The following is an 18258-nucleotide window of genomic DNA, read 5'->3' as shown; positions in this document are numbered from 1 at the left end:
AGTAATTGAGCTGAGAACAGTGTTTGTCAACTGGGGTGCCAACTGAGCTCCCCCAGGGCCTAGGAGCACAGGGCCTAGTTTGCCCTGGATCAGTGTCATGAATTGCCATGGTACTTGCAGGCTGTTTGGCAACACCATTGCAACCAATGATGCTCTAGGCCAGGGCAGGATGCATGGCGTTATTTGCTGCTATACAGGTGAAACTTGAAAAATTTGAATATTGTGCAAAAGTTCATTTATTTCACTAATGCAACTTAAAAAGGTGAAACTAATATATGAGATAGACTTATTACATGCAAAGCAAGATAATTCAAGCCGTGATTTGTCATTATTGTGATGATTATGGCTGACCGCTCATGAAAACCCCAAATCCACAATCTCAGAAAATTTGAATATTAATCAATCAATAAAACAAGGATTGTACAATATCAGACCTCTGAAAAGTAGAAGCATGCATATGTACTCAGTACTTGGTTTGGGCCCCTTTTGCAGCAATTACTGCCTCACTGCGGCGTGGCATGGAAGCGATCAGCCTGTGGCACTGCTGAGGTGTTATGGAAAACCAGGATGCTTCAATAGCGGCCTTCGGCTCTTCTGAATTGTTCGGTCTCATGTCTCTCATCTTTCTCTTGGCAATGCCCCATAGATTCTCTATGGGGTTCAGGTCAGGAGAGTTTGCTGGCCAATCAAGCACAGTAATCCCACGGTCATTGAACCAGGTTTTGGTGCTTTTGGCAGTGTGGGCAGGTGCCAAGTCCTGCTGGAAAATGAAGTCACCATCCCCATAGAGCTCGTCTGGGGAAGGAAACATGAAGTGCTCCAAAATCTCCTGGTAGACGGCTGCGGTGACCCTGGACCCTGAAGCACAGTGGACCAACACCAGCAGATGACACGGCTCCCCTAATCAACACAGACTGTGGAAACTTCACACTGGACTTCAAGCATCTTGCCGTGTGTGCCTCTCCATTCTTTCTCCATACTCCAGCTCCTTGGTTTCCAAATGAGATGTCAAGTTTGCTCTCATCAGAAAAGAGGACTTTGGACCACTGAGCAACAGACCAGGTCTGTTTTTCTTTAGCCCAGGTAAGACGTTTCTGACATTTGTTGTTCAGGAGTGGCTTGACAAGAGGAATACAACATTTGAAGCCCATGTCCAGGATCCATCTATGTGTGGTGGCTCTTGATGCACTGACTCCAGCCTCAGTCCATTCCTTGTGAAAGTCCCCAACACTTTTGAATGGCCTTTTCCTGACAATCCTCTCCAGGCTGCGGTCATCCCTTCTGCTTGTGTATCTTTTTTTTCCACATAACTTTCTATTAATGCGCTTTGATACAGCACTTTGGGAACATCCAACTTCTTTTGCAATTACCTTTTTGAGGCTTTCCCTCCTTATGGAGGGTGTCAATGATGGTTTTCTGCACAACTGTCAGGTCAACAGTCTTTCCCATGATTGTGATTCCTACTGAACCAGACTGAGAGACCATTTAAAGGCTCGGGAAACCTTTGCAGGAGTTATGGCTTTATTGGCTGATTAGAGTGAGACACTTTGAGCCTAGAATATTGCACCTTTTCACAATATTCAATTTTTCTGAGATTGTTGATTTGGGGTTTTCATGAGCTGTAAGCCATAATCATCACAAATATGACAAATCACGGCTTGAACTATAATCATCACAATTATGACAAATCACGGCTTGAACTATCTTGCTTTGCATGTAATAAGTCTCTCTCATATATTAGTTTCACCTTTTTAGGTTGCATTAGTGAAATAAATGAACTTTTGCACAATATTCAAATTTTTTGAGTTTCACCTGTAGTGTTATCATAACACCAGCCAGCAAAGCATGCCACCCTCAACATTGAGGAGAGGACCAAATCTGCCTATTCCAGACCCACTCCTCCTCTCTTGCCCTATGCCTCGCTGCTGCAGCCAAAACGCTGGGCTTTGATGTGATGGGTGGGGATAGTGTGATTGGTGTGGCTGAACAAAATATCCCAGTTTGGAACCAGGAATGGTTGTATTCAATATTAAAGGATTGTGGTGCCTACAACCCTATTTTCAATCTAGAGGAGGTGTTTTCAAAATGCATAGGTACAAAAAAAAAGCCCCCTAAAGGATTTGGCACCTACTAAAGGCTAACGCAAAAGTACTTTACTTCATTAAGTAATTTTAACTTGGTAATCAAATAAAATACTAATTTAAGTACATAAAAAAAAATAAAAAATGTAAGTACATAAAAAAAGCTCCATTTTAAAGCAGCGTGTGAACCCCCCCCCCCCCCCTATGTCATACCCCCCTCCGGTTACAGGGAGAGAATGAGTGATACTCCACGTTTAGAGAGAATTTCTATTTTATTAGCTTCTCATATTATCCAATGTAGATGCTTCTGACCATGGCACACTGGCAATTTGTAAGGGCCTAGATAAGCAATGTAGTCCTCTACAACTCTGTGTCCTCTATAACGGCAACTAGAAATTGAACCAAAAAATTTGATTTTTATCTTCTAGTGTTGCATGGCCCCAAGTACTTAAGTTATTTTCCCAGTCATGAAGTCTTAAGAACAAGTATATACAGTTCTTCATAACATTCTGATATATAAAGTTCATGATCAATTTTTTTAAGAAAGATTGGACAGAGTCGTAGCTTCTGCCTATAGTAACCAAAAGGCATTCATAGGTTTTATGTCCCTCCTATATAAATATATAATTAACCTTTTGTTGATGACCACAAGCTTGAACATATGTCTCATTGGTGTTGAACAAAAGTGCTGTGGCAGTAGAGCTTAATTTTGTATTTGGTCGCCTCAAGAAGATGACACTGTCACCATTTTCTTTTTTAGGAGGTTTTATGACGATGGTGCTATTTTGCTGCGAGAGGAGTCCTCTGTTCTCACTGGGATGTTAATAGGCCTCAGTGCCATTGACTTCAGGTAAGATCATTGAGTGGCCCTATGTAATGACCTTCATGCTATCCAGTCTTCAAAACGTTTAGGCCTGATTCACACCTATGCATTTTTTGTGCTTTTTTGCATTTTGCAGATTTGTACTACAGTCCATTTAACATGCTTTCCTATGGAACACGTTCTGTAGTGCAAATCTTAAAAATGCATAGTTGTGAATCAGACCTTATTCTAAATGAGGGACACTTTAATGCAGGGATCTTCAAACTACGGCCCTCCAGGTGTTCAGGAACTACAATTCCCATCATGCCTAGTCATGTCTGTGAATGTCAGAGTTTTGCAATGCCTCATAGGATGTGTAGTTCTGCAACAGCTGGAGGGCCGTAGTTTGAGGATCCCTGCTTTAATGTGTCCATGTCGGGAGAAAAAGGTTCCTTCCTTTTGTCCATTTTCAGTCATTTTGTGTAAGTTTTTATATACCGTATTTTCTGGCATATAAGACGACCCCCTAATTTTACAGGAAAAATTTTGGTTTTGGGATATACTCGCCATATAAGACTACCCCCTTCTTACTAGTCTTTCTGGAAGCTGAGGGGTAGCCAGAATCGCTGACAGAAACAGGCTTTTTCAAATCTCACTGTGCCATTACATTACATTCCTCACTGTGCCATCACTTGCCCCTCACTGTGCCATCACTTGCCCCTCACTGTGCCATCACTTGCCCCACTCTGTGCCTGAACTTGCCCCCCAGTGCAATCACTGACTTTTTTTCTGAATAGACTTGCAGGCGGTGAGTCTCCGTGCTGCGCGCGATGATTTGAAAGCCGCGCCTTCTCCTCAGACTGTCCTGTGATAGGCGGAACACAAATTTTCCCAGCAGCGCCTCTGTTCTGTTTTCCGCCTATCACAGACGTCTTCTCATCTCGTCCGAGGATAAGGCATCTGTGATAGGAGGAACAGAGGCGCTGCTGGGAAGGTTTGTGTTCCGCCTATCACAGAACATTCTGAGGAGAAGGAGCGGCTTTTAAATCATTGACGCTCTCGCAGCACGAAGACCGTCCCCGGCATATAAGACGACCCCCGACTTTGGATGCATTTTTTTGCATCCAGAAAGTCGTCTTCTACGCCGGAAAATACGGTAGATATAAGTTTCTGTTATGCCGCGTACACACTGGGTGGTGCACTTGGTATGGAACTTCCGTTTTATTGTGCTGTATGTGATGTTCACAATTTCCGACAACATTTCTGCGACCGTGTGTATGCAAGAGGAGCCAACATCCGTCGGAAAATTATCCACGGTTTTGTTGTCGGAATGTGTACGCAGCATTGGTATATTGTGTGAAGGAATAATTGACATGTCCTGTAGATCATGACAACCACCGATATTCAAGCTTGTTAAATAATACCTGATTCTGATTTATAAATTTTCCTTTAGATTTGACTGTTCAATGTAAGGACTAAGCAGAGGTCTGGGAACCCTAGGGGTCATTTATGGCTCACTGACCTCCCATTTAATGGTGCTTGGATAGTTCTGTGTCCAATGCCACTTGGCAAAGTCAGCAACACAAACCCAATGATCTTTTTAGCTGTCTGTAAAGGTGGCATTCTGAACACCACTCTAAAGCCTCATACACACGATCGGACTTTCCGACAACAATGGTCCGACGGATGTGTTTTATCGGACAATCCGATCGTCTGTATGCTCCATGGGACAATTGTTGTCGGAATTTCCACGAACAAAGGTTCGCTGTGCATGCTCTCAAACTTTCTGACAACAAATGTGTTACATCAGATCATCTGATTGTGTGTACGCAAGTCCATCGGACTAAAATCCAAAGTAAAAACACGCATGCTTTGAACCAATGCTAAACATCAGACAACAATAGCAGAAGTTGCCCAAAGGGTGGCGGTAAAGAGCTGAAAAACCACATGATTTGGTGAATGTTGGCTGAAAATGTTCTGCCGTGTGTATGCATACCAAGTTCACGGCCAACGCCCTTTCAGACAAAAATTCACGGAAAAGTTAGATGGAAGTCCGATCGTGTGTATGAGGCTTTAGAAAGGCATTCTTCTCATTGCAGGAACATTTTGTTTGTGCCGACTACCAATTAATTGATTTTAAGCAAGACCTGAAAATAATATCAAGGGTTCCTTTGAGGTAAAAGGTCGAGAGAGGCTAATTTTAGGAGATTTTACAATTAGATTGTAATGTTTACAGCCAAGCTTTACCTTCACTCTACTATACTACAGCGGAGGAACAATTAAAGCCTTTTCCAGTTCTGCCTGATACCCTCTAATTTTGTCTTGCAGCTTTTGCCTAAAAGGGGAAGGAATTGATGGCAAAACTCCAGCAGTGATAGACTACACTCCATACTTGAAGTTTACACAAAGGTGAGTACAAAGTAAAAAAACAAAACAACATTTCTATATGGGAATGATGGAGGCAGCGTAGTATGTCATCATACCTTTTCTTATGCCTCGTACACATGACCGGGTTTTCCGACAGGAAAACTGCGAGAGAGTTTTTGGCCGGGAATCCTGGCCGTGTGTATGCTCCCTCGCAGTTTTTCTGAGGGGAAAACTGCCAGACCCACCGGACAAACCAGCGGGGAACCAGCTCTCTCTTTTTTCGCAGGGATTCCTGACTGACCTTTTCCCCTTTGGAAAACCCGGCCATGTGTAGCAGAAACCGGCCATTTTTGGCATTTTTCCTGTGGGGGGAAAACTCGGATGGAGCATAAACATGGTCGGGATTCCCGAGAAAAATCTCATCTGAGTTTTTCCCGACGGGAAACCGATCGTCTGTACAGGGGAAAAGTTGAGAGCAGGTTTTTGGTTTTCCCTTTGGGATTTCCGACTGACCTTTTTTCCCGTTGGGAATCCCAGTCGTGTGTACTAGGCAATAGAGTACACAACCTGGATATTTGGTGAATCTGGAACAAGGGGTCAGCAGATGATGCAACACCTTGGCCCTTCAATGGGATGTGGAGAGGGGGAGGCAAAAAAAGGGCTGAACCTGCAATCTACTGTATGCGGCTAAACTAATTAACAGATCATTGGGATGAAGGGGAAGGGATGCACATTGGCCTTCTCAACTTGGGTGACAAGGACCTTGTCCAAGCACTGAACCCCGAAGTTTAATGCAGTGTTCTACATTGATTTTTTTTTATTTGATGCAAATAACATACTGTATCTTTGTCATCGGTAGGGGTATCTGGGTAAATTGCCCAAACAGACTTTCACCAAGACTGCACAGTTATTTGCCTGGGGGGGGGGGGGCAGTAGGGGCTGATTTAGTGCTAAAGGTTTTCTCTGCAACCATTTCTTTTATTATGTATCGGCATAATGTTCCCCCGATAATATCTTCCCCTTTCTGCTCCACTGTTTCTGCCTTTCAGAATTGGTTGTTGGCCCCAATGACTTTAGCTGGAATACTTTCAGTAGACTTTAGCTGGGATACCTGCAGTAGAGCTATTTGCACTAGCTCTACTTTTGTTTCAGCTCCAAATCCACCTCGTTCAGAAAGGGGAAGAGATTCCAGGAGGAACTTCATATCGCTGGCTTTAAATATTTATATTTTACTCGATGATACTGGTTGTTGGACCCTTTCATAAAATTTGCAATGAATATTTCATTTGTTTTCTCATTTCTCTGACCAGTTATGATTACCTAAGTGAGGAAGAAGACAGAGAAAGTGTAGGTGGCAGCAGCAGTGAGGACAGCTCTCCTGAACACCCCTACTTACCACTGCTAACAGATGAGGAGACGTGGTACAGCAAGTGGCGTAAGATGGAGCAGAAGTTTCGTATTGTCTATGCACAAAAGGTAGGTGGAAACCTTCGTATTAATGAGATATCGCAGAGTATGTATTTCCTTTTTAAACTGCAAGCTGCCAACTTCTTTTAGATAGGTGGAGCCATGTAAAGCATTCCTTCATGTACCTGTCACTAACTGTACCTCCAGAACCCCATAGTACGTGTTGCAGATACAATACTGATTATCCAACGGGCATTCTGCTCTTTGGACTTTTTGATTCTTACTAGTTCTAGGTATTGAACACATGACTATTATGTGGGGCTTGAAGGAAACCCCACTAATAAAGCTAGAAAGGAACTCGAAGCATATACCCTAAATCAGTGGTCTGCAAACTGTGGCTTGGGGGGCTGGATGCGGCCCTTTGCTTGCATTTATCTGGCCCTTAGGGCACCGTTCCTCTCACTGATACAAGACTGTATTCCTCCTACTGACACACAAATGATGAGGCACTCTTCCTCCCACTGATACCAATAAAGGGGAACTATTCATCCAACTAAAACCTATAATGAGGCATTATTCCTCCAACTGAACCAATGATGGGGCAGTATTCCTCCCACTGATACTGATGGGTCACTATTCTTTCTATTGACATCAATTATGGGACCCTATTTCTCCTACTGACACCAATGTTGGGGCACTATTCCTCCCAATCACATCAATGATTGGCCATTATTCCTTCCATTGCTACCAACGGCTGGCCCACCTAAAGTCTAAAGGACAGTAAACTGGCCTTTGTTTTGAACGTATGGAGACCACTGCTCTAAAGCTATGCATAAAAAAAAATTCAAATGTGTCCGTATACTTTAATTATATTTATGTATCTAAACAGGTCTGGTAGTAGAAATGTTTTTTTTCTACAATAGATTTTCTTAACTGTCTTAGCCATGCAAAGCTACCCAGGGAAATAAGATCTCTGGCATCCAGAATGAACTTTGGTATGATGCTGGGAACTATTTCCGTTGGGTACAATAATCATAGGCTTTGTTTTGCTTTCTGATGGTTTTATATCTGAGATTTATATTGATTTTGTAGCCAAGAGAGCCATTTGTGCCCCCATACATAGGCTAACTCCTTTATTAGATTATTGTATTTGATGCATAAAGGGATTTAATTCATTGGAACCAGGCAATTGGCTTTATACACCTCCTCTTCCTTTATCCAATTTGTACCTATTGTTCTGTGCCTATCCCGCGTTCTCTCCTTAACACCTTCAAGGGGATGCTGGTATATCTCGGTTGTATCACTCTAAATGAAAATGGACTGGGGGTAATTTCCAAATCCCCAGGTCTCTGGTCTAAATATTTTAGTGCAAAGCTTGATGCCCTGTGTATCCAGAGGAGGATCCTGCATGATACTGCCAAATATCATCGATTTCATGTCCACCTTTAAAAGGTTTCATTTAGGCTTCCCCCGTAGTGTGCAGATACCTACCTAATGTGTCTGTCAGTAAATCCCTTTTTAGTTTGTAGCACATTATTCTTTCTCTTACTGTAAAACGGCTAGCAGTTTACGTTTGTTGGATTTCAGATCAATAGAGATGCACTTGATGAAGCGACTTGCCGTGATGGTCAATGCCGTGTACTGTGAATTGTTGATGATCTAATGACTGTGTTCTGTAGTTACTGGAAATGTCTCCTTGTAAAGCTGACTCCAGTCTTTGTTCCATACGAGTGCTGGAAAAGATGTGGCCTATATGACCCATTCATTGAAAAAAAACATGGTGGAATGTCTCAGCTCTACCAGTGATTCACAATTGACGTGGGATGGTGCAGCTAGTACTAAGAGAATGTTTATGTGACTTAACAGATGAAGTTAAGAGCACCTGCTTTTTATTCTTTTATGTTAGCCTTTTTTTTTTGAGCAAGCCAAGAGTACAAAGGAATGTGTGCCCCTTTTGTGGTAATCCTTTTCTGATTGTGGTTACCTTATAGGTTTACTAGAGGCGTCCCTGCATACAACGCTGAACACAAATGTCATCTATGTATTAGAAAATGTCTCTACCCAAAATAATCACTCCGTTCTCCTCCTTGAAACGCTTGTATATGCCATCCAGGTATAACTGCATTGCACTGGCGGCTGGTGCTCAATTTTTGAAAAAACCCCACATCAAATGCAGCACCACTGTGCCCATCAAATACTGCCACTATGCCATCAAATGCTGCCTCTGTGACCAACCCCCCGCCTGCCCGGCACTTACCCTTTCTTGGTGGAGCAGCAGGTGATGGTGACGAGCGGGGTCCTCCATGCGTCTCCTGCCTTCCTCTGTAATTCAGGCACCCAGTGCCGGAAAAGGGGCCGGGTGCTTGAATAGGGGATGGCAGCGGTGGCCATGGATAGATTCATGCTATGCAGGATTCATGCCACGCAGGAATCTAGCCTTTACTCATATAGGGGGCGGCGTGTGCATGAATCTATCCATTGGTCATAGAGGGGGTGACTGGAGAGAGGGGGCGGTGCCTGTGCAATAGAGGGGGTGACTGGAGAGAGGGGGCGGTGCCCGTGCACCCTTATGGACGCACCGCCACTGCTGTGTTGTTTAATTTTTTTTTTTTACAGCTGAACTCCAGCAAACACTTAAATACCCTGATGGAATGCATATAGGGGAGCAGCTTTGCCTTCCAAAAGGATTTGTATTTCTGTCTATCCAGTCCTGAGATTTACACAGCACAGACCTGTTTGGCAGGGCAGGAGACCTGATTCTTCTCTTTTGCAGGTGGGTTGGTATAGAAAACCAAATTTTGTCATGTTACAACCAAAAACGTAAATTTATTTTATTGAGATTATATGTGATGGACCAACACAAAGTGGCACATAATTGTGAAATGGAAGGAAAATGATAAATGGTTTTCAATTTTTTTTTTACAAATAATTATCTGAAAAGTGTGGGGTGCTTTACTTTGTAGAACCACCTTTTGCTGCAAGTCTTTTTTGGGGATGTCTCTATCAGCTTTGCACATCTAGAGAGACATTTTTGCCCATTCTCTGCAAAATAAACCCATCTCTGTCCAATTGGATGGCGAGCGTCTGTGAACAGCTATTTTTAAGTATTGCCACATAGTTTCCATTGGATTTAGGTCTGGACTTGGTGCCATTCATGAATATGCTTTGATCTAAACCATTCCATTGTAGCTCTGGTTGTATGTTTAGGGTTGTTGTCCTGCTGGAAGGTGAACCACCGCCCCAAGCTCAAGCCTTTTGCAGACACTAACATGTTTTCTTTTAAGATTGTGTTGGTATTTGTCTCCATCCATCTTCCCATCAACTCTGACCAGCTTCCGTGTCCCTGCTGAAATGGATGGTGTGTTCAGGGTGATGTGCAGTGTTAGTTTATTGACACACATAGAATCTTGCTTTTAGGCCAATAGTTCAATTTTGGTCTCATCTGACCAGAGCACCTTCTTCCACATGTTTGCCGTATCCCCCAAATGGCTTCTCGCAAACGGGACTTCTTATGGCTTTCTTCTTGCCACTCTTCCATAAAGGACAGATTTGTGGAGTGCACGATAAATAGTTGTTCTGTGGACAGATTCTCCCACCTGAGCTGTAGATCTTTGCAGCTCCTCCAGAGTTACCATGGGCCTCTTGGCTGCTTCTCTGATTAATGTTCTCCTTGCCCAGCCTGCCAGTTTGGTGGACGGCCATGTCTTGGTAGGTTTGCAGTTGTGCCATACTCTTTCCATTTTCTAATTATGGATTGAACAGAGCTCCGTGAGATGTTCAAAGCTTGGGATATCTTCTTTTTTTTTTTTTATAACCTAACCCTGCTTTAAACTTCTCCACAACTTTATCCCTGACCTGTCTGGTGTGTTTCTTGGCCTTCATGATACCGTTTGTTTGTGTCACGGAAGCATGAATCAGACGTACAACAACAGTTAACTGAAATAGGAAGGCTTTATTAAAAACCAAACAGCAAGGTTAAAGTCCAAACGGATGATCAAACAGTGCAGAGTCTTCCACCGGAGCCAGGGACCAGGAGCCAGAAGGATAGTCCGAACGAAGCCAGGGATCAGGAGCCAGAAGGGTAGTCCGAACGAAGCCAGGGATCGGGAGCCAGAAGGATTGTCCGTGGAAGCCGGGTCGGTAACCAGAAGCAGCAGCACAATCTCAGGAGCATGTGTATACAAGAGGACCAAGCAGAGAAATGAAGCAACAGACCTCCTATATATAGCAAGGCATCCAGCTCCTCCCAGTGGGAAGGAGGAGCCGCAGGGTGTGGTAAGTTATAAGAAGCCCAGAAACCAATATGGCCGCCAGCACATGTCAGATGAAAGAAGCCAGCAAGAGGTAAGACCATGACAGTTTGGCCTTCATGATGCAGTTTGTTTACTCAGGTTCTCGTAGGTGAATTCTGAAGGCAATTGGTTCCACTGGATTTTAGTTGGGGGTATCGGAGTAAAGGGTGCTGAATACAAATGCACACCACACTTTTGACATTTATTTAAAAAAAAAAATAGTAAACCAATTCTTCCACTTCACAATTATGTGGCAATTTGTGTTGGTCTATCACAAAAAAAAACAATAAAATAGATTAACATTTTTGGTTGTAACATGACAAAATGCTGAAAATTTGAAGGGGTATGAATACCTTTCAAGGCACTATATGTTCAGTTTGTGTCTTTTATATCTGTCTGGAGTTCAACTTTAGGTTTCCTGGACCTATAAAGATATTTTCTCATTACCCAGACCAAATTGGGATACCAGACTTTTTCTAGATTTTACAGCAATGCTAGCATGACCTGACAGCAGGGCCGCAGGTTGCCAAAGCTTTGGTCTAAGGAAGTGCCTGGTGTGAAATGTGGTTTCAGAAAGTTCATTGTTCTTAAAGGTGTTTCCCCTTCTCTTACACAGGGATACCTAGAGGAGCTGGTCCGTTTGCGGGAGTCTCAGCTAAAGAATCTAGAAGCTGAAAACAAAAGACTGACTCAGAGGATCCAGGAGCAGGGAGAGCAAAGCCTGCAGGAGAAACACCAGCTGGAGGGAGTCATCCTAGAACTGCAGGAACAGCTGTGAGTTGGAGGGGGCATCTATGCAATGCACAGTCATATAGGCAAATGGCTCCACACAATTTAGTTAAGAAACCTCACAAGGGAAGACTGCTGCATTAGAAGCATCTAACTATATTTCCTGACCCAACAGGCTCAGGAGGATCTAACCAGATATCTATTACTAACCATCTACCACTAACCATCAAGTCCATGACCAAGTGAGAGACACATAGTTACTACTAATCCCTCACCATAAGACATGCATACTCTTCTCCCAACAGTTCACTGGCCATGAAATGAGCACCTACTGCCTGAGCACCTACTGCCTATCCACTGAATACATGGCACACGCCGTAACTGAACACTATCCATTGTCAACATGATATCCCATTTCTAAATCGTATATTTTGACTACACTTAAGATTATGTTGGTTTCTAAGAACACCCGTTGAGTGGTATTTGATTTTTCCAGCATCACAATACAAGTTCCATTTCTTTGGTGCTTCTCAACCTTTGGACAAATGTGTTTTTCACCGATCCTTTTACAAGAAACATATTGGGCATTATTTCCCTGACCATGGGGTATACAGACCCTTCCATTGATAATAATTCATGACAATTATCCTGGACATTGAGGAAGATTTACAAAGAATGGCACAAAGAAAACTAGCATTGAAGCAAAAAGTTATTTTCTTCAATACAAAAATGAAGTCTTCAATTTTTGCACCAGTTGTTGTATATCATATACACTCAGTTGTCGAACAATGGATACATACCTAGTATCAGATCTTGACTGACACTCTGGGGTTTTGCCAAAACCTCTGGGTCATCACTTTTAACTCCTTTGAGACATTTTACATTAATTTTGTATATTTTTACATTATAGTTCTTATTTAAATACAGTTAGGTAGATTCACGTAGATTGGCCTAACTTTAGGGCGGCCTAGCCTTTTTAGGCTACACCGCCGTAAATTAGTTAGGCTAGTAGTGATTCACAAACCACTTACCTGCTAATCTACGGCGGTGCAGCCTAAAACGAGCGGGCGTAAGGGCGCCTAATTCAAATGACTTGGAGGGGGGGTGTGTTGTATGGAAATGAGGCTTGACCTCACGTTTTTTTGACACTGCGCATGCGCCGGGAGACTACATTTCCCAGTGCACATTGCGGCCAGGTAGGCCGTACGGGCCTATTGATTTCGACGTGTACGTAAATGTAAATCCCGATTCGCGGACGACTTGCGCAAACGACGTAAAAAATTCGAACCTCGCGGCGGGAACAGCGGCCATACTTAACATTGTTATTCCACCTCATAGGTGGAGTAACTTTAGGCGGCCTATCCCTTACGGAAACGACGTAATGCGACGGTGTAGGCCTGGCGTACGTTCGTGAATCGGCGTATCCCCTCATTTACATAATCTACGCCGGCTGCAATGGAAGCGCCATCCAGCGGACAACAGAAACATTGCAAGCTAAGATAGAACGGCGCAAGCCGGCCTATCTTAGCTTTGTTTAAGTGTATCTCTGTTTGAGAATACACTTAAACAAACGCCGGCGTAGATTCAGAGTTAGGTCGGCTTATCTACTGATAAGCCGGCCTAACTCTTTGTGAATCTACCTAAGTATATCTTTTATATTGTATCTACCGGCCCAAACCTTTTTTTTTTTCAACTCCTGGGAAAGTTTTTGTTGCCGTCTGTGTCCCCACGAGTGAGATTTGCCCTCTTTTTTTATTTGTTCAGGCAGTGATCATTGTCCCCAGCAATGAAAGTGAAGGCAAAGTGCACAGTATATTTGCCTTTAGTAAACCAACCCCTTTGAATTGTAACCAGATCAGGAATAGAGAGGAAATTGTGCTGTGGGGACACCTGTTCCTGTGGCAACTGCCTAATGGCCTGTACACACAATCAGGAAATCGTATGAAAAATACAGATTTCGAAGTGATCTACGATAATTTGATCATTGGCAGACAGTTTTCAAGAGCCAATCATGACAGATTATCCGATTTGGACAAGCACGAACACTTTTTTCTTGTATAATACCAGATCATACCATTTTCGTTTAATCAGTACAGTAGTCATTTGAAAATACACTACAACACGTTGCATCACTTCCAAATTTTTATTCTGCCTTACGAGAGTTTTCGTAACTTTAGTAAACTCTTAATTTTTCGATATGAGATTAGCATGCAAAAAAAAAAAAAAGTACTATTATTCGTCCGATAAACTGATCGTAAGTACCAGGCATAAGGGGGGGGGGGGATTTCTTCTCACTTTGTGTTCTGTGCTTAGGACAAAAAGTAAAAGGGAAATCTCCCAAACTTTAAACCGATGTGGAAAAAATGTATGCGTTTTTAACCATTCTCTACAATATCCAAAATTAAAAATAAAATTTTGGATTTAAGGGTAGTAGGCTAGTCTTGATCCCAATTGTCCAAAACACCAGCCATATAGGCTATACCAGTGATGGTGAACCTTGGCACCCCAGATGTTTCGGAACTACATTTCCCATGATGCTCAAGCACTCTGCAGTGTAGCTGAGCATCATGGGTAATGTAGTTCTAAAATATCTGGGGTGCCAAGGTTCACCATCACTGGGCTATACCAATACTTTTACCATCAGTTTTGGAATTGCTTGCCTATCTTTCATCTCTGTTGAGCACAGTCAATTTAAACACCAGGCACTAGTCATAGAACACCGCTCCCAAAAAAAACACTCAACAGAATACATTGTCTGCATGTATGGGCACGACAAGAACTCCAATCTCCAAACACATCACATAGAGAGAGTTTTTGTGTATGTTTCACTAGTGGCAGGGAGCATAACAGAAGTCCACACTGAATGACCTTGCCACCGATTATCAACCCTTAAAGAATCCCAATATAGAAGATGTATACCAAGGCATTGCCATGAATTGTGTTCAGATTACCTTCACTCATTGTCTGCTTAGCCTTGGGTAAACACTCATTTTTAAATGATAGGTGTGGTTTTGCGTTTTATTAGTCATTTCTTTTGACCAAACTGTTTGACATCATCCAGTAGGATTTAGGAGCTGCATCCAATATCATATCAAACACCAACCAGACATACTCCAATCCCAAAGCAAACATACCCATCAAGCACCTTGGCATTTCATAACTAGAGCATTCTCTCCCTGTAATTCCAGCACTGGCCTACTCCCTTCTGAAAATGCCCCCATCAAAAAGTTCAACTCAAGCATTGGGGCCCCTCTGGTTAACCAGTGGCCGTCCCTGGGCACCCTTAATGATAACGAGACATCTGTTAAACCCACGCTGTACAGGAGGTAAGACACCTACACCCCATAACACGTTTACATTCAACCTTCGTTATCTATGTCTCATGTCAGTGGAACATCTGACTAGCTCCTACCGGGCATCCAATATTTTGAAGTTGTACAGCAAAATAATTAATCTTTTAAATCCCATTCATTAACTATCTTGTTCCCGTATGCTTCTACAGGCACTTGGTAGCAACACCAAGGGTTTAGGTAACTGCGCAAATGATTATATAGGAGTATTACATGAGCTGTATCTATAAGGCATTAACCTTTTGCATTGAACTTGGTGGAAACTTTAAGAGCGTGTTTAGACACAATAAAGATTGCCGTCTTCGGTTGTGACCCCAAAACTAAAGTGGCTTCTCTCTTTGCCAAAATAACGTGGCAGAAAACGGTGTCCACAAACAGATGGGGGTGTGACCTTATAAAGGGGACCAGCAATAGGCTCTTAATTATTAAGCAGGAAAAGTTGAGGTCCATTCTTCTAGGACAACCTTCAAAATGAAAACCATTCCAACCGGGCACAGTTGATACTTTAAGAGTCAGTACAGGCATAACTGAACAAGATGGGAAAATTGTTTTATTTACAAAGCTGATCATTTTGCTGTCTTGTCTTATGATGTCAACTACATCAGGAAGGGGAAGGTGTACTGTACAGTCCTGAAAATGTGTGATGGCTGCTATTCAATACCAATGTGTAGTAGTGCTTGCTTTCTGCTGAGCGTTGCATGTCTTCTGAACCATATGTTCTATTGGGCTAGTTGTTTCTTCTCCACAGACACAGCTATCTGAGCACAGAACACCTCTCAGCTGAGCTGAGTCTGAGTTCCGAATCCCAGAGGGCAGAAGGAAAGCAGGACGGGGAGCCTTGGGGTCCTATTGGTAAGTCAGTTGTGTGCTGATGGTGCTATTAAAATTACTGTAACTGCATGGTGTATAACACAAGTGACTACATGCTAACATTAAACTGTTCCATTTTATACAAATCTATACTTGCAAAAATACCATCTGTATTCTCTTCAGCATGTATTGGGTGCAAACACACAGGGTGGCTATTTTACCTATTGCTGGAGTCAAGCACGATGCCCCCTTTTAATGTAAATTGATATTTGGCACTCGCCCATTCCCTACTGCAATAAAAATGAAAGCCCCCTTCCAAATAATTTTTTAGTAGTCGGTTGTTTATTTGAAGTTCCATTGGTTCCTCCTTTATTCTGGGTACCAGCTGTGAAAAAAAAAAAATACACAGAGCACCCCCCCCCCCCCCCCCAATCATCACTTCTCTATCCCTGGCCAGCCAAGGAACTGGAACTCCTATTGGCATCGATAAGTACAATTCAATTGGTGCACCTAATATGGTATTGTACCAAGTAATGTCACAGGAAGCCCTCTCCTATGCAAGTAAAACCATGCTTCTTTAAGTTTAGGAAAAAAATCTCTTAACATTGTCAAGTCTTATCCAAACTGCAGGTATTTTTGTAAAGCCATATCTTTGAACTATGTACACCATGGGTACTCAACCTGTGGCCCCCCAGCTGTTGCAGAACTACAAGTCCCATCATGCCTCTGCCTTTGGGAGTCATACTTGTAATGGTCAACCTTGTGGGACTTGTAGATCTGCAACATCTGGAGGGCCACACGTTGAGCACCCATGAAGTACACTATATTTTAAGTCTTATCACATTTTTTTTTTTTTTTACTTTTTTTTCCCCTCCATAGGTAAGGACCCAACCCCTTCCATGCTGGGACTGTGTGGTTCCCTGGCATCTATTCCCAGCTGTAAATCTCTGCCAAGCTTGAAATCCAATGAATGCCTTGTCAGTAATAATAGCAGTGAGACAAGTCCTGCTGGAAGCCCCAGCTGAGGTCTTCCAAACACAAGTCGCCATCAATGCATTACGTCTTGACCACTGTAGGAGAAGCCCAGTTTATCTCTCGATACCGTCTTGCCAAGTTACTTTTCTTCGGCCAATTGCATAACTCCTAATGGTGGTCTATTAAGGATAATATAAGGACTTGCAAAAAAAAAAAATAGCACAGTATATACTCCATCACCCAGCAGAGGACCAATATAACCAGTTTCTGATCCACTGTAAACCTTGTAGAAAACACAAGAAATGATCTGGATCTGAATACATAAATGGATATCTACTGCTATTGGTAAATGAAAAGTCTGAGACTTTATTGCTGCATTCAAATGATATCGGTTAAATCTCCTATACTTGTTCCCTTACAAAATGAAATGCCTTTTAAATAGGCATATCCAATATTCTCTTCCCTTCATGGACCAAGTGGAGACTTTCAACTCATGAACCCTGTAAGGGCAGAAGTTGGCTCCTTTGTCTGGACTTCAATAAACTGTATGTTGTGTAACTGAGCACTGGTACAACTGGTTGTTATGGAAGCCTCTGTCAGAGGAATATGTGCAATTCTGTCCATTAAACTGCTGAACTGAAGGAATTTGAAATTGCCCAATTGTTTTGTGTGTGTCCATTAAAGATGATCTCTGAACATCTATGCCCACCAAATTATCGCCAAGCTAGTTAGAAAAAATAATAATATAGAATCTTCTTTTGCTACCCTAACTCAATGGTCACGTGAACCTCTGGGTCCAGAGTCTTCTTCTTCACTACAAAGTAAAAGGGTCCTTTTTGGGGTGCACACATTGTTGCCTACTGACCAGCCATCAATGGCATGCTCTATGGTCCTGAAGACTGCATCGGTGTGATGACTTTACACCAAGGGGACCAGTTGGTTTAGACATAGACAGCGCTGGACGACAGGTGTCCGATTCCAGAAGAGGCGCAAGCAAGGGACACGTTGCTTTTAGAAGTTTTAAACTTCTATTAAAAAAAAAAAAAATGTATGAGGGTGGTTTTTTTTTTTTGTGTGGAGCTGGGTTTTAATATACCACCATCCCAATGTGGAACATATTCAATAAGCTGCCGAGTACAGTAACCCATAGCAACTGAGCCAAGTTCATCTTTTAGTAATCAAGTCATTTCTGCACTTGATGTAATCATTATGCACAATAAAAGGGAGCTGAGCCAAATAACCCCCACCCATTCTCGCCATCTTGCCCCCTTTCATTGTAAAACTAACTTTCTTAAACTGAACTTGAGCTGACTTAAAAGTTTCAACAGGTAAGGAAAAAAAAAATACATGACCTTGTGATGGTGAGATTTGGAAATTAAACGAGCTACGAAATATCAAAAGGGGAGAGGTACAAATTGTTGTGCCTTTAGCTTTGCTGTCAGCTG

The 18258-nt window shown here is 42.6% G+C and overlaps 1 protein-coding gene across 3 annotated transcripts in view; it reads left to right on the top strand.

Moving 5' to 3' along the window:
- RUNDC3A (RUN domain containing 3A) overlaps positions 1 to 17458 on the top strand; it is a 96989-nt gene extending 79531 nt beyond the window's left edge. For 2 of the 3 annotated variants that reach the window (XM_040330537.1, XM_040330536.1), the window contains exons 6-12: positions 2842 to 2931; positions 5212 to 5292; positions 6561 to 6726; positions 11566 to 11723; positions 14867 to 15004; positions 15777 to 15880; positions 16718 to 17458. In XM_040330537.1, coding sequence (XP_040186471.1) covers positions 2842 to 2931; positions 5212 to 5292; positions 6561 to 6726; positions 11566 to 11723; positions 14867 to 15004; positions 15777 to 15880; positions 16718 to 16863 — 883 coding nt within the window. In that variant the 3' untranslated portion in view covers positions 16864 to 17458. The remainder of the gene's footprint in view (positions 1 to 2841; positions 2932 to 5211; positions 5293 to 6560; positions 6727 to 11565; positions 11724 to 14866; positions 15005 to 15776; positions 15881 to 16717) is intronic. The other variant, XM_040330538.1, reaches the window with a different exon arrangement.
- The last annotated feature ends 800 nt before the right edge of the window (positions 17459 to 18258 follow it).

This window comes from Rana temporaria, chromosome 12 (assembly GCF_905171775.1).
Source record: "Rana temporaria chromosome 12, aRanTem1.1, whole genome shotgun sequence".
Lineage (NCBI taxonomy): Eukaryota > Metazoa > Chordata > Amphibia > Anura > Ranidae > Rana > Rana temporaria.
This window is presented reverse-complemented; position numbering and strand designations above follow the sequence as displayed.